The sequence below is a fragment of the Trachypithecus francoisi genome, unplaced genomic scaffold (assembly GCF_009764315.1).
Source record: "Trachypithecus francoisi isolate TF-2019V2 unplaced genomic scaffold, Tfra_2.0 Lachesis_group4, whole genome shotgun sequence".
NCBI classification, from domain to species: domain Eukaryota; kingdom Metazoa; phylum Chordata; class Mammalia; order Primates; family Cercopithecidae; genus Trachypithecus; species Trachypithecus francoisi.
Window position 1 is genome coordinate 56782622 of NW_022681469.1, and position 24087 is coordinate 56806708.

Sequence of the window (24087 nt, forward strand, 5' to 3'; positions counted from 1 at the left end):
AGAGGTGAGGAGAGGAAAGGATCTCTTAATTCAGCCTGCCCAACACAGAAGCATGTAAATGTATCCTTGTTCAAGGAACTTGATGTAGCTTAGTCCTGCTAGAATACACTATATAAAAAAGAGATATCATGGAGGAAATTTCATGCTCTGTCAAGGAGATTGAACTTGCACTAATGGGTGATGTGTAGGGGAGTCATAGTCATAGTCAGCCTTCCATTTTAGGTAGATTATAGATTATTTGGGTTGTTCTCTGGGGGACAGACTGAAGAGGAGAAGGACTGGGGGCAGGGAGGCAAGTAGGAGGTATTTTAGTAGTTAAAGGAAGAGATGAGGAGTTCTTGAACTAGGTCAGAGGCTTGAACAAGCATGGAAAGGACATATTAAAGAATGTTTAGTAGCTAAAACTGAAATAACTTGGTGATTGATTATTGTGGAAAATGAGGGCCTGGGTGGAGGGATGGGAAGACAAGAATTGACTTAAAAGTTCTGGCTTTGGAATAAAAAATTTAAAAATTGGCCAGGTGTGGTGGCTCACACCTGTAATCCTAGCATTTTGGGAGGCTGAGGTGGGCAGATCACTTGATCTCAAGAGTTCAAGACCAGCTTGGCCAACATGACAAAACCCCATCTCTACAAAAATACAGAAAAAAAAAATTAGACAGGCATGGTGGCAGGCTCCTGTAGTGCCAGCTACCTGGAGGTCTGAGGTGGGAGGATCACTTGAGTCCAAGAGGTCAAGGCTGCAGCGAGCTGAGATTGTACCACTGCACTCCAGCCTGGGTGACAGTGAGACCCTGTCTTAAAAAAAAAAAAATTAAAAAATATTTTTTAAATCTGGCTTTGGGTGGATGGAGGTCCTACCTCTAAAAAGATAGGTAATATAAGAGAAGTAACAGGTTTTGAGGGAAAGATGGTTTTAGTTTTATCAGACTGAGTTCGAATCTGGGGGATATTCAGGCCAAAGGAGTGGGAGAGAAATGATTACCAGACCTGCAGATGGGGGAGTCACTCTCATGGAAGTGTGAATATGGCCAAGATCCTCAAGGACAGCGTAGGGGCATGAGGAGAAATGTACTCCCAGGAAGAACGTAGCAGAACACCAGTGTTTAGGGAGTGGAAAGAAGAAGATAAATCCATGAAGGAGACTAAAGAAAGAAGGTCAAAAAGATTGTAAGAGAACCAGGTGATGTAGTCAAGTGTGGAGTGTAATGGGAATAACAACAGTGTCTAATAAAACCAAGAAATTAAACCAGGGAAAGACAAAAATTAAAGAAAGAAAAATTCTTTTTAGAGACAGGGTCTCACTCTGTCCCCCAGGCTAGAATGCAGTGGCACCATCAAAGCTTACTGCAGCCTTGACCTCCTAGGCTGAAGCAATAGTCCTGCTTCAGCCTCCTGAGTAGCTGGGACTATAGGCAAGTGCCGCCACACCCAGCATGACCAAATTTTGAAGGAACATTTACTATTAATTAAAGAAACCTCTGTCTGACCACCTCATGCCCCTGCTCGGCTCATTTCCTTTCCCTCAGCCCCACTGCTCTCATTTAGCTCCTCAAGCCGAATCCCTTCCTACCTTAGGACCTTTCTGTATGTTACACCTCCTGCCTGGGTCTGCGACTCCTTCCGTTCTTCATGTGCCTGGGTAGGGGCAGATGCTAAGCAAGTAATCACTGATGATAATGACAACAAAGCATCTTGACATAAGTTAATAGTGCCAGTTTTTACATTTATGACATTATTTTTTCTATTATAAATATTGGTCATGTTGTCCATAATTATCAGAAAATCACACTTCTCAATCTAGATCATTTCAAGGCAATATCAATGGGTTTGTATTACGGATTCATTCTATAAGAAAACATAAATCATATGGTGATGTCAATGTCTCTAGATTTTTAAAAAATAAGTAAGTGTCATTTAGTTCCTAATGTGTTGTATATTATCTCTGCCACATTACAGCATAGTTCCCTAGAGGAGTGTTACCTATTATATTATTACAGTAATAATGGGTCTTAAATTACTGACAGCATACAGATTATTTTCAAATTGAATTGCAAAAAGAAGAACTCTAATTGAATATTGGCATGCTGTTTCCATGTTAGTTTTAATTGTATGTGTTATAAGGCTATCTAGTTTCAGCTATTTCTAGCCAAAAAATCTATTACTAAATACTATACTAAAATAGAAAGAAGCCAATGTGAGAACTTTAATAGTCATTGGTAGAGTCTAATCATTTCTTATAACTGCCCATCTGTCTCCTCTCCATCCCCACTGCCCCTGGCTTAGTTCAAGCACTATTTCTCGTACTCACCTTTGCTGCAGGGTTAGCTTCCAGCATGCAAATCTCAGTCTGTCTATAAAAACAGACACACAGACCAGTGGAACAGAATAGAGAAACCAGAAGTAAGCCCACACATTTATAGCAAGCTGATTTTTGAAAAAGGCACCAAGAACACACATTGGAGAAAGAACATTCTCTTTAATAAATGTTGCTGGAAAACCTGGATAGCTACATGCAGAAGAATAGAACTAGATTCCCATCTCTCACCGTATACAAAAATCAACTCAAAGTGGATTAAGGACTTAAATGTAAGAGCCAGAAATATGAAACTATTTGAATAAAGAAGAGACGAAACACTTCAGGACATTGGTTTGGGCAAAGATTTTTTTGGATGGTACCTTAAAAACACAGGCAACAAAAGAAAAAAAATAGAAGAATGGTATTATATCAACCTAAAGAGCTTCTGTACAGCAAAGGAAACAGTCAGCAGAGTGAAGAGACTACCTGTGGAATGGGAGAAAATGTTTACAAACTATGCTTATCTGACAAGGGTTCAATATCCAGAATATACAAGGAACTCAAACAACTCAATAGCAGAAAAACAAATAATCCGATGGGCAAAAGACCTGAATAGGCATTTATCAAAAGAAGACATACATGTGTACGGCCAACAGGTACATGAGGACAAACTCAACGTCATTAACACCAGGGAACTGCAAATCAAAACTGCAATGAGCTGTCGCCTCATGCCAGTTAGAATGGCTATTATCAAAAAGCAAAAAGTAACAAATGCAGGCGAGGATATGCAGAAAGGGAAACTCTTATAGACTGTTGATCGAAATTACAATTAGTACAGCCATTGTGGAAACATTATTGAGGTCCCTCAGAAAATTAATAATAGAACTATCATATGATCCGGCAATCCTACTACTTGTTATATATCCAGAGGAAATGAAATCAAGCCAGGCACAGAGGCTCATGCCTGCAATGCCAGCACTTTGGGAGGCCGAGGTAGGCAAATCACTTGAGGCCGGGAGTTGAAGACTAGCCTGGCCAACATGGCGAAACCTTGTCTTTACTAAAAATACAAAAATTAGCTGGACATGGTGGTGCATACCTGTGATCCCAGCTACTTGGGAGGCTGAAGCATGAGAACTGCCTGAACCTAGGAGGTAGAGGTTGCAGTGAGCCACTGAAGCACTGCACTCCAGCCTGAGTGACAGAGTGAGACTATCTCAAAAATAAAACAAAACAACAACAAAAAACCCACAAAGGAATTTAAATCAGTATGTCAAAGAGATATATGCACTCCCATGTGCACTGCAGCCAATATATACAATCAGCCTAAGTGTCCATCAATGGATGAATGGATTTAAAAAATGTGATATATATATGCATGATAGAATACTATTCAGCCCAAAAAGCATGAAATCTTTTCATTTGTGACAACATGGATGAGCCTAAAGGACATTGTGTTAAATGAAATAATCCAAGCACAGAAAGACAAATATCTCATGATCTCACTCATATGCGGAATCTAAAAAAGGGGATCTCACAGAAGTACAGAGGAGAATAGTGGTTACCAGAGGCTGGGGAGGGAGTGGTGAGTGTCTCATGTGTCCGTGTCTGTGTGAAGAGATCACCAACAGGCTTTGTGTGAGCAACATGGCTGTTTATTTCACCTGGGTGCAGGCGGGCTGAGTCCGTAAAAGGAGTCAGCAAAGGGTGGTGGGATTATCACTGGTTCTTATAGGCTTTAGGATAGGCGGTGAAGTTAAGGGCAATGTTTTAGGGGCAGGGGATGAAGCTCACCAAGTACATTCTCAAGGGTGGGGAGAATTACAAAGAAACTTCTTAAGGGCAGGGGAGATTACAAAGTATATTGATCAGTTAAGGTGGAGCAGAAACAAATCACAATGGTGGAATGTCATCAGTTAAGCTATTTTCACTTTTTTTGTGGATCTTCAGTTGCTTCAGGCCATCTGGATGTACACGTGCAGGACGCTGGGGATAGGATGGCTTAGCTTGGGCTCAGAGGCCTGACAGTGAGGGGGAGATGAGGAGAGGTTGGTCAATAGGTACAAAGTTACAGTGAGATAGGAGGAATAAGTTCTGGTGTTCTATCGCATGGTAGGGTGACTGTAGTTAACAATAATGTATTATTGTATATTTCAAAGTAGCTAGAAGAAAGGAGTCTAAATGCGCTCACCACAAAGGAATAAATGATCAGTGAGGTGACAGATATGCTAATTACTCTGATTTGATCATTACACAATGTCTACATGTGTTGAAACATCACACTGTATCCCATAAATAGGCACAATTATTTTGTGTCAGTAAAAAGCAAAGCTTAAAAAATATCTGGCTGGGCGCGGTGGCTCACGCCTGTAATCCCAGCACTTTGGGAGGCCGAGGCAGGTGGATCATGAGATCAGGAGATCGAGACCATCCTAACACGGTGAAACCCCGTCTCTACTAAAAATACAAAAAATTAGCCAGGTGTGGTGGCGGGCGCCTGTAGTCCCAGCTACAGGAGGCTGAGGCAGGAGAGTGGCGTGAACCTGGGAGGCGGAGCTTGCAGTGAACTGAGATTGCACCACTGCACTCCAGCCTGTTTGACACAGCGAGACTCTGTCTCAAAAAAAAAAAAATTATATCTGTCTGTCTATCTATCTATCTATCTATCTATCTATCCATCCATCCATCTATCTATCTGAGCCTATCACTCCCGGGCTCAGAGTTCCTTGGGGACTCCACGCTGCTTACAGTATCAATGGGCTGGTAGAGCAAGCTCTTCCTGAGGTGGCCCTTGCCCACCCCTGCAGCCCTACTTCCAGTTGACTCCTGCCTCTCATCCTCAGCTCCAGAGACACAGAACTGACTCTCCTACAGCTCCTCAAACATGCTGTGTTCTTGTTTCCCCATCTCTACAAGTTATTCCCTCTGTCTGAAACACCCTCTCCCCTACTTGTCCGCCTAGTAAATTCTTCTTTTTTTTGTTTGTTTGTTTGGGTTTTTTTTGGATACAGAGTCTTTCTGTGTCACTTAGTCCAGAGTGCAGTGGCATCATCATAGCTCACTGCAGCCTCAACCTCCTGGGCTCAAGTGATCCTCCTGCCTCAGCCTCCCAAGTAGCTGGGACTATAGGCACACACCATCACGACTGGCTGATTTTTCAATTTTTATTGTGTAGAGATTGGGTCTTGCTATGTTCCCCAGACTGGGCTGAAACTCCTGGACTCAAGTGATCCTCTTGCCTCGGCCTTCCAAAGTGTTGGGACGATAGGCGTCAGCTGTCATGCTTGGCCTTGCTTATCTCTTAAGTTTCAGCTGTGGGGAAGTTTTCCTAGAATTTCTGGGCAGGCTTAGGATCTCCTACTTTGTGTTTCCACTGCACTTTCTGTATGTCTCTACTGAAGCAATCAGCTCGTTATATTCTAGTATCTGTTCCATGCCTGTCTCCCTATAGCACTGTAAGCTTCCCAAGGGAAGAGACTGGATCATCCCGTCTTTGGGATGCCTAGCAAGATGCCTAGTTCATAGGAGGCACACAAAATGTTTGATCAGTGAGTGAATGAATGAATCTGGCATGATTTCCTTCCTCTTAACAAAACACTTAAGGCTTCTTTAAATTCCACATTGTCTCAGCTATGGTCTGGGCTGGAGTGAAAGCACTTACAGCTGCGTGTCTTAAATCTGATGATACACTTGAAAGAGACCACCCATCTGCATGGAACACACACACAAATAAAGCCTGAGTCCAGGGAAGCAAAACCTCTAAAGCAAGAAACACATGAAATCACTTGGGATTCAAGAAATAGGAAGAATGAGAGTTGAAAGGAAGCAGGGTAGTTCAGAGACAAATAGATTTGCCATGGATTTTCAAAAAGTACATAACAAGAAGTCTGCCCAATTATGGGCTTTTGGTTTTTTTCGTATGGAGGTGGACCTCTCCTAGTTCTCCTCAGGCCCTTCTCTCCAGCCAGTGGCCTTATATGAATCTGCTGGTCCCATCGCGCAGTGATAGTGGTTCCTTCTCACAGAGGTTATGGTCCCTTGTCTCCTGTTTCTAGCAAAGTGCCTACTAAAAACGCTGCAAACAGAAGTGACCAACTTGAGCCTGTCACTTCCCTCAAGATGGATCTTTGGCAGCATGACTCTCCTGTCTACCTCCATCAGGTAGGAGGCAAGCAGTCTCAAGGCCAGGTGATCTACTTCCAGGTAACAGAGATGCCAATTTTTCTTCCTTCTGTGAGCATCACAATACAGAATCTATTTCTGTGTGGTGATCAAAGCTTGCTTTCCTTTAGACTTGTAGGTCAATAAATTAGGTCAGAGAGGTTGATACATTTTCAAAAGAAATGTGATTACAAAATTCATACTAACAATTGATTAGAAATAAACAAAAATAATTGAGAAGACTGGTAGTTCCAGCTACCGAGGAAGCTGAAGCTGGAGGATCCCTTAAGCTCACCACTTTGAGATCAGCCTGGGTGATACAGCGAGACACTGTCTCTTAAAAATTAAAATAAAATCAGCTGGGAGCAGTGGCGCACCCTGTAATCCCAGGGAGTATTTGGGAAGCCAAGGCGGGCGAATCACAAGGTCAAGAGATCGAGACCATCCTGCCCAACATGGTGAAACCCCGTCTCTACTAAAAAAACCCCACAAAAATTAGCCAGGTGTGGTGGCACGTGCCTGTAGTCCCAGCTACTCAGGAGGCTAAGGCAGAAGGATTGCTTAAACCCGGGAGGCAGAGGTTGCAGTGAGCCAAGATCGTGCCACTACACTCCAGCCTGGCTATAGAGCGGAACTCCATCTCAAACAAAACCAAACAAATAAAAATAAATAAAATGATTGAGAAGAAAAGGTACAGTATATTTATAAAATCCTAATTACTAACTAGAGTAGAAAAGGGAAGATCGCTTGGGAGATGAAGATAAATTTTCAAGAACATTGTACATGACAGTGTTATCAGTGAATTTAGAAGGAGGATGTGCTAATTGAGATAATACATATTTCCAAGTATAACTTTTGTTCTTCATCTCTGAGAGAATGTGGTATGCAATACCAAAGAGAGCAAATCTTTCAGAAAGAAGCATGTGAAATGTAAGTCCTGATTCAAATAATTCCAAATGGAAATACTTTTCATCCAAAAATTCTGAGAATATGCCAGCAAGATAAGAGAAGTCCATATAAATAAATAATTTTATAAGTAGACCGATTCACTCAACAAATATTTACTAATTGTCGACTATATATCATACACATTGTTAAGTTCTGGGAGTACCAAACTGAAAGACAGAGTACTGGTTGCCAGGTACAGTCTAATGGCAAAATAACAACAACAAGAAAAGCAACACCACTGTATAGTTAAAAGTTACTAAAAGTATGAGTTCAGAGTATGGGTTCATATCTTGGCTGGTGTCACGGCACTTTGAGACCGCAGGCAAGTTACTCAATTTCTCTGTACCTCCATTTCCTTCTCTTTAAAATGGTGATTATAATATTACCTACCTCACAGTGTTGTTATGAGGATTAAGTAAGGCAGTGCATGTAAACTGGCACATGGCAAGCACTCAATGCATCTTAGTGATTATTTATTTGAATTATGACATAATGAGATTTATTTGCTGAAAAGGAGATGGAGGCATTGCACCACAATAGCATGGATAAGTTAGAAAATGAACACTTGACTGGGTGCGGTGGCTCACACCTGTAATCCCAGCACTTTGGGAGGTCGAGGCGGGTGGATTACCTGAGGTCAGGAGTTCAAGACCAGCCTAGCCAACATGGTGAAAGCCCATCTCTACTAAAAATACAAAAATTAGCTGGGCATGGTGGCGGGCACCTGTAGTCGCAGCTACTTGGGAGGCTGAGGCAGGAAAATCGCTTGAACCCAGGAGGCGGAGGTTGCAGTGAGCTGAAGTTGCGCCATTGCACTCTAGCCTGGGCGACAAGAGCAAGACTCTATCTTAAAAAAAAAAAAAAAAGAACACTTGTCTCTATTGTCTCTGTGGAGGAGTCAAGGGAAGCTTTTCAGCTTTTGAGGTGCAGCTGAAAGCTGGAGGAAGAAGCAGGTGAGCAGGCCTGGAGGCATGAGGAGAGCTATGTGTTGGGATCCACAGATGACTCAGTTCTGTCCGAGCATGGCCGGAGAAGAGAGGAGATGTGGTGGGAGATGGGGCTGGAGAAAGAGATGGAGGGCAGAATTTGGGTGGCCTTGAGTGCCCTGCACAGCAATTCAGGCTACATGCAGTATGTAGTAGGAGCCACTGAAGAACTCTGAGTAGAAGAATAGGACAGATTTGTGCACAAGAAACATAACTCTGGTGGCAGTGTGGATGATCTATTGAAGAAGGAATGAGCAATTGCAATGACAGCCAGAAATAATGAGGTTTTGATGGTGGCAGCAGATTTGAGAGATATTTAGGAGGTGGCTTTTGTAGGGCTTAGTGATTGGCTGAATATGGGTAACAGGGAGGCAGAGAGGAGACATACACAACGCTCAGTTTTTTTATTTGGTCAGTTGTGAATATGGTGGTGCCATGAACCAGGAAAAGAACCTAGGATAATGATTAGGGCATGGAGACAAGATGCTGAATTCCATTTTGGACATTTTTAATACTAGTACTAGCACATCTCTCTTTACTATGGGCCCTTTTGATTCTGGGTGACAGAGAAGACAACCACCCATCTGACTTTTGGAATCTTTGTTTTTGTTTTGTTTTACTTTGCTTTGTTTTCCTCAGGATACCTGGAACCATAGGAATTCAGTGTGTTCAAATTCAAGCATTTCTGAAAGAAAACTTACACAGGATTTTCAATACCATCCCCCTCCGGTTTTATACCCTCTATCACAGCAAAAACTTATACCCTGTTTTATCCTTAAAAACAACAAAAAAGGCATGAAAGAAGCCTTCTTATATTTACTGACTGTTGGGGGCCTTTTTAGATTTCCCATGATCTATACCCCCAATAACTACATCCTGGAGTCCTGGGTACCCCATTCCATCTTATTTCATAGAGTGCATTTTCCAATATCCTGAATTCAAATATCAAATACCCTAGGTTATATAGATTTCCCATATAGAGAAATTGGAGCCCTATAAAGAGGGTCATAAAGGTACAAAGTGCAGAGGAAGGAGCAATGTACTTAAATCAAAGGAAAGTCCATCACAAGCATTCATCTTTCACTAGACTCCTGACTGAAGCTAGCAGAAAGAATAGGAAGAGCTCAGTGAAATCTCATGGCTTCCAGTTTGAATTCTAGTCCTCTGAAAGTAACAGTGTTGAGTTAGAGGGGCCTATGACACATTCAGATGTCTAGTTATCAGTTAGCGAACAAGATCTGTAGCTCAGGAGAGAGATCTGGGCTAGATCTAGAGATGGCTGAAGTGGTCAAACCCATGGTTGAGAGATAGAAAGAGAAGAGAAGATCAAGTTCCAAGCTCCAGGAAACATCAGTATGTATTGGATAGATATGAAAGATGAACCTACAAAGGAAACTGAAAACAAACATCCAGAGAAGTAGGTGGAGAAAGAGGTCAGAGTAATATCATGAGAAACAAAGAAGATGCTATTTCAAAAAGCAGGCAATGGTCAGCAGAGTCAAGTTTCAAAGCCGGGTCAAGTAATATGAAGATAGAGCAGTATCCATCATTTGTAAAGTAAAACTGTTCATCTATGTATATAATACTTGTACATGTTAACATTCATAGCTGAGTACTTTGCTTGAATATTAGTGCATTTGTGCTGATAGTTGGTTTAGAATAGAAAGTAAACTAACCAGAACTGTGTGGCTTTGTATAAAGAAATAAAGCCTAGTGTTAATATTTTATATACTTCCTTGTTGATATACAAAAATATTCAATAAGAGACTTACATGTTGGGTTTTTCTCTTCCAAATTATGCTATTTTCACAAACATTAATAATACTAAAAGAAATATGGATAATGAAAAAACATATCATTGCCCACCCTCCAAACCATCCATTTCTTTTTTTCTTTTTTTTCTTTTTTTTTTGAGACGAAATCTCCCTCTGTCGCCCAGACTGCAGTGCAGTGGCGCAATCTCTGCTCACTGCAACCTCCGCCTCTGGGGTTCAAGCGATTCTTCTGTCTCAGCCTCCCAAGTAGCTGGGACTACAGGCGTGGACCACCACGCCCAGCTAATTTTTGTATTCTTAGTATAGATGAGGTTTCAACATATTGGCCAGGCTGGTCTTGAACTCCTGACCTCATGATCCACTCGCCGTGGCCTCCCAAAGTGCTGGGATTACAGGTGTGAGCCACTGCGCCCTGCCCAAAACGTCCATTTCTTTTAATACACATATGCATACATTATACACACATGCATACACTATACACACACATATGAAGATGTGATCTTTTCCTTTTTTTTGGAGACAAGAGTCTCACTCTGTCATCCAGGCTGGAGTGCAGTGACATGATCTTGGCTCACTACAACTTCTGTCTCCCAGGTTCAAGCGATTCTCCTGCCTCATCCTCCCAAGTAGCTGGGATTACAGGCACCTGCCACCATGCCCAGATAATTTTTGTATTTTTAGTAGAGATGGGATTTTGCCATGTTGGCCAGGCTGGTCTTGAACTCCTGACCTCAGGTGATTCACCTACCTTGGTCTCCCAAAGTACTGGGATTACAGGCATGAGCCACCGTGCCCAGCCTGCAGATGTAATTTTGTATACTGCTTTTTGAACCTAAGTATGTTACTATATATTCTTTATAACAAACACTTCTCATGTTTGCAGAATATTCTGTGTGTACTATAACATCTCAACAAATTACTTTTGAAATAAAAAGGGGTACCTCTTCTAATGAAGAGATCTATGGTAGTCATCTTCTGAACCAAGTGGCCCAACAGCATCACCAATTGTGGAACAACTGGACGTATGTGCCTCCCAATGGGATGCTATAATAATTCAGGAGTATTTTTGCAAAAAAAAGTTTACCTTGAATCTAATCATAAGGAACAATTAGACAAATACAGAATGTGAGACACTACATAATAACTGGCCTAGATCCTTAAAAAAAGTCAATGTCTTAAAATAAAAATAAAAAAAGACTAAAAAGACATGATAACCAAATCCAATGCACAAATTGGGTCTTGGATACAAAAAAATGTGCATGTTGACTTTGTACTAGATACTATGGTATTACTGTTAATTTTCTTGGGTGTCATAATGCTATATATGTCTATACTATATATACATAATAATACTATATAGTTACATAGGAAAATATCCTTATTCCTAAGGAGATGCACATGAAATATTCAGGGATAAAGCATCATGATATCTGAAACTTATTTTCAAGTAGTTCAGAGAAATTTATGTATATTTGTGTGTATATACATGTGTGTGTCTATATATAACTATATATATAAACTATGCATATGTATAAAAACTTTGTTCATACATATATATAAATAAAATATGTATGTTCATATATACACTTAACTAAATAAATGTGGCAAAATGTTAATAATTGGTGAATTTATGTAAAGGGTATGTCGGTATTCTTTGTAACTATTCTTTAAACATTTCTGTACATTTGAGTATTTTCAAAATAGAGAGTTGGAGAAGCATGTTTTCTGTTTATGTTGGTGATAGTCTAAGCCAGATGTAGTATGACTCAGCCGTATAGTAAGTACATAACACCCACGCACACACAGACACACACAGAGCATTCCAATATTTGGTAACTAGTTCATTGCTGTTGTCTATGTACATCAGCTAAACAATTCCAGATGAAAAAGTGTGGGGAAAGTGTAGTGTTCAAGGATTTGTCTGCTTTCAAATGTCTGTGTGCATGTGTCTGTTCCTGGCAGTGTTCCATCTTCCCTCCCACTACTCCCAGTGACCCCAAACTGAACTACTTCCCAACAACTCACACTTTCCACGTGAAGTCTCTGTTCAGGCTGTTTCCTCAGCCTGAAACACTGTTCCCATTGTTTCACTTGTCAAAATGATACTTAATCTTTAAGGCTTGATTCAAAATCTCCTTCCTCTGTGAAACTCTTTTCTAGACTGCCACCTGTTTCTTCCAACTGGAAGCATTCATTCCCTGCTGTGTGGTCCCTATAGCTCTCTTGAAACACATACTTTATTCCTTCTGTAGAGAATGAGTTGGTACATAAGGAACCTCATTATAGTGACTTATGTACCAACTCATATTCCCTAGAGAGAGAAAGTTCTGTTTAACTCTGTTGCATAGGATGAAGTCCAGATTCCTTAGAATAATGTACAAGGTTCTTGTGACTTGCTGCCTGCTTCCTTTTGAGCCTTATGTCTTGATATGCCCCTCAATGAACCTGATACTGGAGATATAATGAAGCCAATTTTCCACTCAGGACTCCTGGGCCCCTAAGATTCAGGCCCCTTAATTCCATTAGCGATGGAGGAGCAAAGTGTTCCCTAGGATTCCTATGAATTTCTGGTGCCTCGCATTCTCATGCAACCTGTAATGCTGGTGACTTCCCCAGGCCACCACTCCAGCTGCTTTCCTCTGCACTTCACCTGACCATAAAATGTAGTCCCTTTTTATGCTGTGGGAAAATAAAAGCAAAACCTCTCTCCAGTAAAGGCATTCATGAATTTGGCTGACTTATGAGGGAGACCAAGGACGATTTCCATTGCAGTGATGCCACGGTTTTCCTGAAAGGTAAGCATCAATCTGCCTTTTGCCCCACTGAGGCCGAGTCAGTCTATCTTGCTGTTACCTCTTGCCTCCTCATTTTTGGCTTGTCTTCCCACTGTACTCTTCCCACTCCACTCTTCCTGTCCCTCCCAGGGCTAAAACCTTGGCACCAGAAATCTGTAAAATGTAAATGTCACTTGTTTCAGAGAACACCTCCTAATTTGGAGCATTTATGAACCTCACAGTGCCAAATAGAATATTTACCTTTCTGGCTCTGATATTCTTTAGGTCACTAAACTAAAAAGCTTCTGAATAAAAAAGAAAAAAACATTAAAAGTGAATCCTGTTGCCTGAAATAGTGTATTTCACTTATTCAGCAGTGGAATTCACTGGTCTCCTGTAAACAGCATGAGGCAATTTTTAGTGGAGACCTCATCTCTGCCGGCTCAATTTGTTGCTCCTCAGTTACAAAGATGTGTTTACTTCCAGGAGAAAGGGCTTCAAGTTACTTGTCTAACACATGAGCATGGTGACATCTCTTGCTCCCTGTTTTGCTAATATTTTGGTCATCAAGGTCTGAAGTTGCTAACAAAAATATATTAAAAGTGGGTAATATCTATATTCATCTTGGACTGAAGGATGCTGTAGGAATATTTTCTGAGTTTTATTTACTTATACAATTATTACATCAATCTTTTTTGAACTTTTTTATTGAGACATAATTCACGTACCATAAAACTCACCAATTTAAAGTATACAATTCAGTGGTTTTTAGTATGTTTGTGGTGGAATCACCACTAGAATCTAATTCCAGGACATTTTCTTCACTCCCCAAAAGAAAAGCACTTCCCATTAGCAGTCACTCCTTATGCCTGTCCCACCCTGAGCCTGCTCTAGGCAACTGCTAATCTACTTTCTGTTTCTATATATTTGCCTTTTCTGGACTCTTCTTCATACAGATGGAATCAAACAATAGGTGGCCTTTTGGGTCTGTCTTCTTTTACTTAGTATGACGTTTTCAGGTTTCATTCATAGAGTAGCATGCATCAGTACTACTTTTATTACCAAATAATATTCTGTTGTATGGACATAACATATTGTATTTATTCTTTCATCAACTGATAGGCACTTGGGTTGTTTCCACTTTTTTCTTTTTAGTTGACACATAATAATTGTACATATTTGTGGAATGCAGAGTGTTATTTCCTTATGTAATGATCTAATCATGGTAATTAGCATCCATCACCTCAAATATTTATCATTTCTTTGTGTTGTGAGCATTAAAGATCCTCTCTTCTAGTTTTTTGAAAATATACAATAAATTATGGTTAACTATATTCACCCCACAGTGCTGCAGAATACCTGAACTCATTCCTCCTTTTAAACTATGATTTTGAAATTGTTAACCAACCAATCTCCATCCTCCCTCCCTGCCACTCTTCCCATCCTCTAATTCCCACAATTGTACTCTACTTTTTCTTAGCTCCCACAAGTGAGGACATGTGGTATTTATCTTTCTGTGCTTACCTTGTTTTGCTTAACATCATGTCTTCCAGGCTCATCCATGTTGCTGCAAATGACAGGATTTCATTCTTTTTTTGTGGCTGAATAGTATTCTACTGTGTATATATACTACATTTTCTTTATCCAGTTGTCTGTTGATTAACATTTGGGTTGATTCTATATCTTAGCTATTGTGAGTAGTGCTGCAGTAAACATGGGAGTGCAGGTATCCCTCTGATACACTGAGTTCCTTTCCTTTGGGTAAACACCCAGTAGTGAGATTGCCGGATCATATGATAGTTCTGTTTTTAGAGAAATCTCTATGCTGTTTTCCAAATCGCTGTATTAATTTATATTCTCACCAACACTATATAGGAGTTTTCTTTTCTCTGCATCCTCACCAGCACTGTTATTTGTTGTCTTTTTGAAAATAGTCATTCTAACTGGGGTGAGATGACATCTCATTGTGGTTTTGATGTATGTTTCCCTGACGATGGTTTTTCATATATTTGTTGACTATTTGTATGTCTTCTTAAGAAGTTGTTTGGAGGTTCAAGCAGGGAAGTGCAGCTACTTGTATACCCTAGACCAATAACCCATATCCTCCTCCATCAGGGTTAGCTATCCTCTTTGACTGAGCATGCAGCTTTGGGGAGGGACGCACATGGAAGAGTGAGGGAAGAAGGGGACACCTGCCTAGCCAGCCAGATCAGCTGAATCAACCCTGGCGATCAATGGGGTGACAGGTATCACAGCCACATCGCCCTCACATACGTCTTCTTTTGAGAAATGTCTGCTTGGTTCCTTTGTCCACTTTTTAATCAGATCATTTGTTTATTTGCTGTTGAGTTGTTTGAGTTCCTTGTATATTCTGGATATTAGTCCTTTGTTGTATGACTAGTTTACACAGGTCTTCTCCCATTCTATAGGTTGTCTCTTTACTTTGTTGATCGTGTCCTGTGTTGTGTATAATCTTTTTAGTTTGATATCATCCCATTTGTCTATTTTTGTTTTTGTTACCTGTGGTTTTGAAGTCTTAGCTATATAAAATCTTTGCCAAGATCAATGCCCTGAAGCATTCCCCCTATGTTTTCTTCTAATAGCTTTATAGTTTCTGGTCTTATCTTTAAGTCTTTGATCTATTTTGAGTTTATTTTTGTATATGGAGATACAGGAGTCTAGTTTCATTCTTCTATATACAGATATCAAGTTCTCCCAGCACCATTTATTGAAGAATGCATGGATTTTATTATAAACAGTGCTGCTATAAACATTCATGTACAAGTCTTTGTAAACATATGTTTTCACTGCTTTTGGGTATAAACCTAGGAGTAGAATTGCTGGGTCATATTATAACTCTATGTTTAATTTTTGAGGAAATGCCAGACTGTTTTCCAAAATGGCTGGCTTATTTTACATTTCCACTAGCAGTATATCCAATTTGTCCACATCCTCATCAATGCATTTTATTATCTGTATTTTAAATTATAGCCATCCCAGTAAGTATGTTGTGGTATGTCATTATGCGTTTATCTAATGGCTAATAATGTTGATCTATTCAATTTTTAGGCCATATGTTTTAATAAACAATTACAGTGATGAGACATGGCATACTATCTTAATATTTTAATTTTTAATGATTTTGAATAAAGTAGTAAGGAGCATATATGCTGTTATATGTCATATTTAGCAAATGCACTTCATTTATGGCTCATCTTAAATAATTCTAACTTGACTACATAAAAGTGAAATCTAAGTGAAAACTTCAGAGACAGTTTCATAGGACAAATTTTCTATAGGATACTAAAACATACTTAGCTATTATCAAGTATAGGGTAAAGAGACAAACTTTGCATCTTTTACTTGATATTTGTGTTCAAACAATTTGGATTCTATTGGGGAATATCTAAACTCTTCCAATTCTTTTAACATGAATAAAATAGCATCCACATCTGGAACCCAGACAACATGTGATGGCTCCACAGGGTTTGGTCAGACTTTGTTTTGAAACAGGGAGGCAGAAAACATAATGGGTTCCTAGCAAAAGATCCACAGTCAACAATAAAATTGAAAGAATGAGGTTGCATAGAAGAAAAATATATTACTGGAGAAACTGAACAAACAAATAAAAACTTATGGCACAGGAATAAATTCAGCATAAAATAAATGCAAATAAAAGTTTTTAAAAAGTTAAAAGAATTCACAGATTTTATTTTGGAGTGGTATGCAATACCATTAAAAGAAATTAGAAATCATAGTTTAAGCAGAGGCTTAAATAAAACACATTTTCCTTAATCCAGACTTTTTTTTTTTCTTTTTTTAAATGAGAAGGCCCAATCTGTGCATTGGGAATTAAAAAAAAAAAAAAAAAAAAAACAGAAAAAAACCAAGATATAATATTTGCATAGCCCATTTTCAACTGTGGTCCAAATGTTGTATTTAAGATCAATAAAATATAAACCAATCCTGCAAATAAAATATAAAAAAGGACAAATCTATGTGTCATTTCTGGTATTTTCCCTGCCAGCCAGCCCTGGAATCAGAATGGCGGGGGTGGGAACAACCCTTCTCTTGTCCACGTAGTTTAGGAAGCACATTGTATGGGATTACATAAAAGTAATGTGATCCTGATTAAAAAACAGAACGATGGCATTAATAAGCCACATTCGTCAGTTCCTTATCTGAGTGTTGTGCCAGTAAATTTGGGGAAAAAATACTGAGAAATGGGACAACACAATCACACATAAAAAATTTAAGGCTGGAAGTGCAATCTCTTTTTTTAAATTAAAAAAATCCATGGCTTTTAATCTGAAAAAGAAGTGGTCTATTACTGAATGATTATCTGTCTCTAGGCCTTTATATAAAGATCTATTCTTTTCCTCTACAAAGGATTAATCATTATAAAATGAGCTAAAGACTTTAAGATGTTTTGGTTAGGCATAAATAAAAATATATTAACAAATAGGTTCTTTATCCACATGAAGTGTCTTCAAAATAAGTAAGTTGGATTTGTTTATATTGATTCAGATAACATTTATCTGGAAACAAGTGGCAAGATGATAACCTCCTAAGGGAGTTTTCTGACTCTGGGATTCCATAAAAGCTTTTGCAAAACATTAGAGACAACCTGAAAATTTTACTTAATGGCATTGTCTAACCTAAGTGGTCTTATGATTTGTTAAGTGTAAAGAAATATGACAGCAGCTAAAATTTTTTAGTTTTCATAAATGGTTTTTTATATTGTCAGTTTGTATAAATGGTTATTGGAACTATATATTCCATACTAAATGATAATCACAAAATGATCTTTATATTGAATATTTTTAGGGTTTGAATGTACTTTCCAGACATAAAAAACTGAAGGAACTTTCTGTATCTGAGTGTTATAGAATCACTGATGTTGGAATTCAGGTAAGATCATTAAGATCATCTGTTAGAGAATTAAGATTGGAATTTTTCAAAAAATTGATTAATTCACTTTATTTCTTATTTCCATAGGTTTTTGGGGAATGGGTGGTGTTTGGTTACATGAGTACGTTTTTTTAGTGGTAATTTGTGAGATTTTGGTGCACCCATCACCTAAGCAGTATACACTGCACCCAATTTGTAGTCTTTTATTCCTCACTCATTTCCCACCCTTTCCCCCAAGTCCCCAAAATCCATTGCATCGTTCATATTCCTTTGCATTCTCATAGCTTAGCTCCCAATTATGAGTGAGAACATACAGTGTTTGGTTTTCCATTCCTGAGTTACTTCACTTAGAATAACGGTCTCCAATTCCATCAGGGTTACTGCAATGCCATTATTTCATTTTTATGGCTGAACATATGTGTGTGTGTATATATATATGTATATATATGTGTGTATGTGTATATGTGTGTGTGTGTGTATAATCACAATTCTTTATCAACTCATTGATTGGTGGACATTTGGGTTGGTTCCCCAATTTTGCAATTGCGAATTGTCCTGCTATAAGCATGCCTGTGCAAGTATCTTTTTCGTACAATGACTTCTTTACCGCTGGGTAGATACCCAGTAGTGGGATTGCTGGATCAAATGGTAGTTCTACTTTTAGCTCTTTAAGGAGTCTCCACACTGTTTTTTATAGTGGCTGTACTAGTTTACATTCCTACAAGCAGTGCAGAAGTGTTCCCTTTTCACTGCATCCCTGTCAACTTTTATTATTTTTTGATTTTTTGATTATGGCCAGTCTTGCAGGAGTAAGATGGTTTCGCATTGTGGTTTTGATTTGCATTTCCCTGATCATTTGTGATGTTGAGCATTTTTTTTCATGTTTATTAGACATTTGTATATCTTCTTTTGAGAATTTTCTGTTCATGTCCTTAGCCCACTTTTTGATGGGATTGTTTTTTTTCTTGCTAATTCGTTTGAGTTCGTTGTAGATGTTGGATCTCAGTCCTTTGTCAGATGTATAGATTGTGAAGATTTTCTCACACTCTGTTCATTGTCTATTTACTCTGCTGTTTCTTTTGCTGTGCAGAAACTTTTTAGTTTAATTAAGTACAAATTGAATAAATTTTGTGGGTCATAGTAGAAAAAAAGAAATGGATTGGAAATGTAACAACACATATGTGATCCTAGTTGAACTAAGTTCAACTCCAGGCTCTTAGGTAGTTCTCCACAGCCAAAGTGATTGAGATTTATTTTCCCATTTTTCCCTGTCTAATGTCTCCCTTCCTTATGTCAGATTCAAAACAAACAGGGATATTTTACATGGAGAGTGATGAACTGCAGTGTGGTAAAAGTCTTCTCATATAAACAAAGTATTCTGTAGATAGAAATGTTATAGAATCTAATCATTGAAAGTTGGGGGAGTTTGAAAAAGTATGCCAGACACTCAACAGTTAGGAACTTAAGTTACTCAAACATACTTGCTAGCATCCTTTATGGGAATGGGAAGCATGAGATAAGTAATTGGCTAGGATAAACGATTACATGCTCAATTGATTCTTTAAGAACTTGCAAGAAAAGTAAAATTCCTAGACCTAATCTTGAGCGATGTGCAGGAAGTCATAAAGTACATACTGTGAGCAAGCCACAGTGTAATTTTTCCATCACTTTAAGCATATCAATATGCTGTTAGAAAAAAACCCAGTTATTTGTCATACATGTATTGAACAAGAAGGGAAGCAGTAACCTAGGAATGCAAGCACTGAAACACATTGGCAGTTCTAGATAAATGTACCTTGAGAGTTTAAAACCCCAACCACTCATAAAAACCTGAAGCTAAAGTAGAAATAGAAAGAGAGAGAGAAAGAGAAAGAGACAGAGAGGGAGAGAGAGAAAGAAAGAAGAAGAAGGAGGAGGAGAAGGAGAAGGAAAAGGAGGGGAGGAGGAGGAAGAAGAAGAAGAGGAGGAGAAGGAGGGGAAGGAAAGGGAAGAAAGGAAGGGAAAGAAGGAAGGAGGGAAGGAGGGAGGGAGGGAAGAAAGAGAGAAAGAAAAACCTATAAAAGGGTTTATTCCACAAATAGGAAGATAATGCAATAAAAGCTGAGAAGTCCCCAGAGCATGGCAAACCTGAAGTTATCTCTGTCAATTTGAAGTAGACTTTCCAAGAAGTTTTAACATGACTAATAGGAGTGTTAAAATACCATCTCAACTGGTGGGCTGTAGAGGATTCCAGGTCAAAAGATGCTCTAGACCTCTAGCATTGAATTCTAAACTTCTGGAGCTGAAAGAATCTTAGAAACATCTAAAAAAGCAACTCCCTAATGTTAAGGCAGTAGGAATAAAAAATTACATCAAAGGCCAAGAGGGCTTAAATGACTGGCTCAAAGTCTTATACCTTCTCAGCAAACTAATTCAGTAACAGTTTTACGGAAATGAAAGGTGGAAATGGAGAGCTGCTGTTCTGAATGGTTGATTGACAGCTTAGTGAGAAAAAATGTTTTCAAATTATTTTTGCTGTTTCTCAGTGGGTCTGAACAATGTAATCATACTTAAGGGACTCTGCTTTAAGGAGCATTAGTGTCACATAATGTCAGTGTCTCCCAATTTTAGACCAGGGGTACTGATGTTCTAAGAAGTCCCTAAGAAATCTGCCTGGTAGTATATTCAGTACTGTAGAGTTAAATAAACGAACACAAAACACATATCCTAGAGAGGACTAGAAAATTCCATGTTGGAAAGATTGTAACTCTTTCATAACAAAAAGGATTACAAATCATTTAGATGTATGTAACCTACTAAGAGAAAAAGCTGAAAGATTCCTCTAAAGTTAAGCCATGATTTACCTGCTACTATTAATTTAAGGGTTAAACATACATTTATACAAAGCTTTATCTATGAATATGATATAGTCAGGCTTTCAAAAGATCTTTGACAAGGTGATAGACTAGAAAAAACAGTTTAAAATATTAACATTTTTAATACTGGGTTATATTTCTCATATCAATTATATTTGACCAATAACTAGAAATCACTTAGGAATATTGAAACCTACCATGGTGATGACATAGTCTCTTAATATGCATCACTGATTAATTTTTAGATGCTCCTCTCATCCTTGGGATGAAGGAGTATTGACCAAAGTTTGATGTTAAGTATCAGGAGACCAGTGTTTTCTGTCATTTCTTTTTGATTCTGTGGGGTCCAGATATTTTTCTTTTCACTCTTTGGAGCCTAAAATTTGTACTATTTTTAGGTGCTCTGAGATTGTAGACGAAAGCATTTACCCATTTGCTAACTATATGACCATACAGCTGACTTCTGGCATATCTTTAAAACAATTTAATCGTTTACAAACTGACATGTATTTATTTTCAGTAATCTAAAATATTAGTGGTTCTGCTCTCAAGTTCATGAACAAGAAATTTTTCTTTTATTTTCCTTAATTTTTTTCTAAACAAAACAAGATACATGTGCAGAACATGCAGGTTTGTTCCATAGGTATGCGTGTGCCATGGTGGTTTGCTGCACCTGTTGACCTGTCCTCTGAGTTCCCTCCCCTCACCCTTAACCCTGAAATTTTTCTTTTTCATCATTTCTCATCCCTCTTTTTCCCCTCCCTACTTTTGGTATGTGTGTGTCTGTGTTGTGGCTTTTAACCAGTTTTACCTCTTCCAAGGTTCATACTTCTGGCATGTGGTAATCTTTCCCCTTGCCTCCTCCAGCCCAATTATTAAGTCCCAAAAGGGAACAGAAAGCAGGGGGAGGAGAAAGTGACATACAAACTAATTTCACAATTCCTTACCTGGATTTAGAAAGAGAGGGAAAGAGAATAAAATAAGGTGAGTAAATTGAGATGTTTCGATTATCCACACTTTATCAAGAATGCTCTATACTTAGAAAAGGTAACTATAGGAGAGATTCTGTTTTTCGCATAAGACATTGAAAACTTATACACTACATAATTCACTTAATGAGAAAAATGAATAAATCTTTTACCCTGGTTAGGTTTTGCAAGAGTTGTGAACATAATAAGAATAAAAAATTACCTCATTTTAGTGTTTAGTGGAAACCACAGCACATACAGAGTCATTGTCTGGAGCCTCAGATGTATTGACTTTTAGGATCTGGCTTTAATTACTTTCTCCAACTTTAGTTCTTTTCTGAGAACAGACATTCAATGATTATGTTACACTAAAATTATTTAGTGCTCTTGAAAGGCATTTTGGAGAAGATGTTTGATGCAGCTGTAACTGAGCATTTCTTAAGAAATCGTTTTCTTGAGGATTTTATGAGGTCAGTTAAATAACAGATGGCCAAGTATGGCAAAGGAATTGGCTTAAATGCAGTGTTACAGTACAGAAATATTAGAAGTTCCATCTTACTAAGTTGTTTTGATAGAACCAATGGAATAAATCCAATTATTTACTCTGGTTGCTTTTTTTCTGAGACGGAGTTTCGCTTTTGTTGCCCAAGCTGGAGTGCAATGACACGATCTCGACTCACTGCAACCTCCGCCTCCTGGGTTCAAGTGATTCTCTTGCTTCAGCCTCCTGAGTAGCTGGGATTACAGGTGCGCACCATCACGCCTGGCTAATTTTTTGTATTTTTAATAGAAATGGGTTTCATCATGTTGGCCAGGCTGATCTCGAACTCCTGACCTCAGGTGATCCACCTGCCTCAGCCTCCCAAACTGCTGGAATTACAGGAGTGAGGCACTGTGCCTGGCCTCTGGTTGTTTTTTATACTCTTAATCTAGTTTGCATTTCTCATTCCCCTTTCCTAGAATGAAGCATAATATAAATACGTTTATATAATATCCATACACATAAATGTGTATTTTTTATGCAGATTATCTTTGAATGAAAATCTTGCAGCTAGACAAAAATTTCTAATTATTTCAGTGTTAGTTGAGGTAGTTGATTAAGAAATGTCATTAGTGAGAGAAAATCAGGTTTCATTAGGATGCACCAAAAGGACTGGCAGGTGTGTATACAGTGAAAGTGTGCATATATGTGTGTTTACATGCAAATATATGTAAATGTACATCTATGTCTAGTATATGTAGGTAAATTAAATATATGTATACACCTTGGTATATATTACATCATATATATATGTCAATGTGTATATGTATTTATTACACCCAAATTGTGTATAGAGAGATGCTATACGATTATACATTTCTAGGCTAAAACCAATAGATGATGGTCAGTATTCAAAGCAAGTAATAAAAATTGGTTTGTTGGTCAGGTGCAGTGGCTCACACCTGTAATCGCAGCACTTTGGGAGGCCAAGGCAGGTGGATTACCTGAGGCCAGGAGTTCAAGACCAGCCTGCCCAACATGGTGAAGCCCCGTCTCTACTAAAAATACAAAAAAATTTGCCAGGCATAGTGGCGCACACCTCTAGTCCCAGCTACTCCGGAGGCTGAAACAGGATAATCACTTGAACCCGGGAGGCAGAGGTTGCAGTGAGCCGAGATTGCACCACTGCACTCCAGCTGGGTGACAGAGAGAGACTGCATCTCAAAAAAAGAAAAAAAAGAAAAAAAAATGGGTGTTAAAGAATTACCTTTTCATCTATATTTTATTTTAAAAATTAATCATCCATTTAGATGACAAAGCTCTTTTTCCTGTGGAAGTGTGTGGATTAGTTCTCTGATAGCAAAAGTAATAATATAATTTAGGGAATGTGGGACTAGCTGTCAAGAGTCCTAATTTTTATTCCAATTCTGCCTCTTACATAGCCACGTTTTCTTAAGCAATTCACTTAGCCCACAACAATTCATTCCCTTGTAGTGACTACAATTATGAAGCAGACAGGAGCTTGCACACTAGAGCAGGGGTAGGCTTTTTTTTTTCTGTCAAGTTTTGAAGGGTCAGGTAGTTTCTGTTTTAGGCTTTGCAGGCCATACAGTCTCTGTCGCAACTTCCCAGCTTTGCCATTGAGCATAGAAACAGCCATAGACAATATGTAAATAAATGAGAGTTGCTGTATTCCAATAAAACTTTATTTATGGACACTGAAAATTTGTATTTCATATCATTTTCACATATCATGAAATATTATTATTCTTTTGCTTTTTTGTCTACCATTTAAAATATATAAACACCATTCTGAGAGTGTAGGCCATACAGAAGAGCTACAGGTTAGCTGGGCAGGTGGACAGCCACCGTCAGTGAGCATTGAGTCTGTGGCTGTCATAAGCAAATGCTCTTTGTGCTCTCTACCCT

At 38.6% G+C, this 24087-nt stretch overlaps 1 protein-coding gene across 8 annotated transcripts in view; it reads left to right on the top strand.

The window, feature by feature from the left end:
- FBXL13 (F-box and leucine rich repeat protein 13) overlaps nucleotides 1-24087 on the top strand; it is a 282389-nt gene that overhangs the window by 219272 nt on the left and 39030 nt on the right. For all 8 annotated transcript variants that reach the window (XM_033193672.1, XM_033193673.1, XM_033193674.1 and 5 more), the window contains one exon: nucleotides 17771-17854. In XM_033193672.1, coding sequence (XP_033049563.1) covers nucleotides 17771-17854 — 84 coding nt within the window. The remainder of the gene's footprint in view (nucleotides 1-17770; nucleotides 17855-24087) is intronic.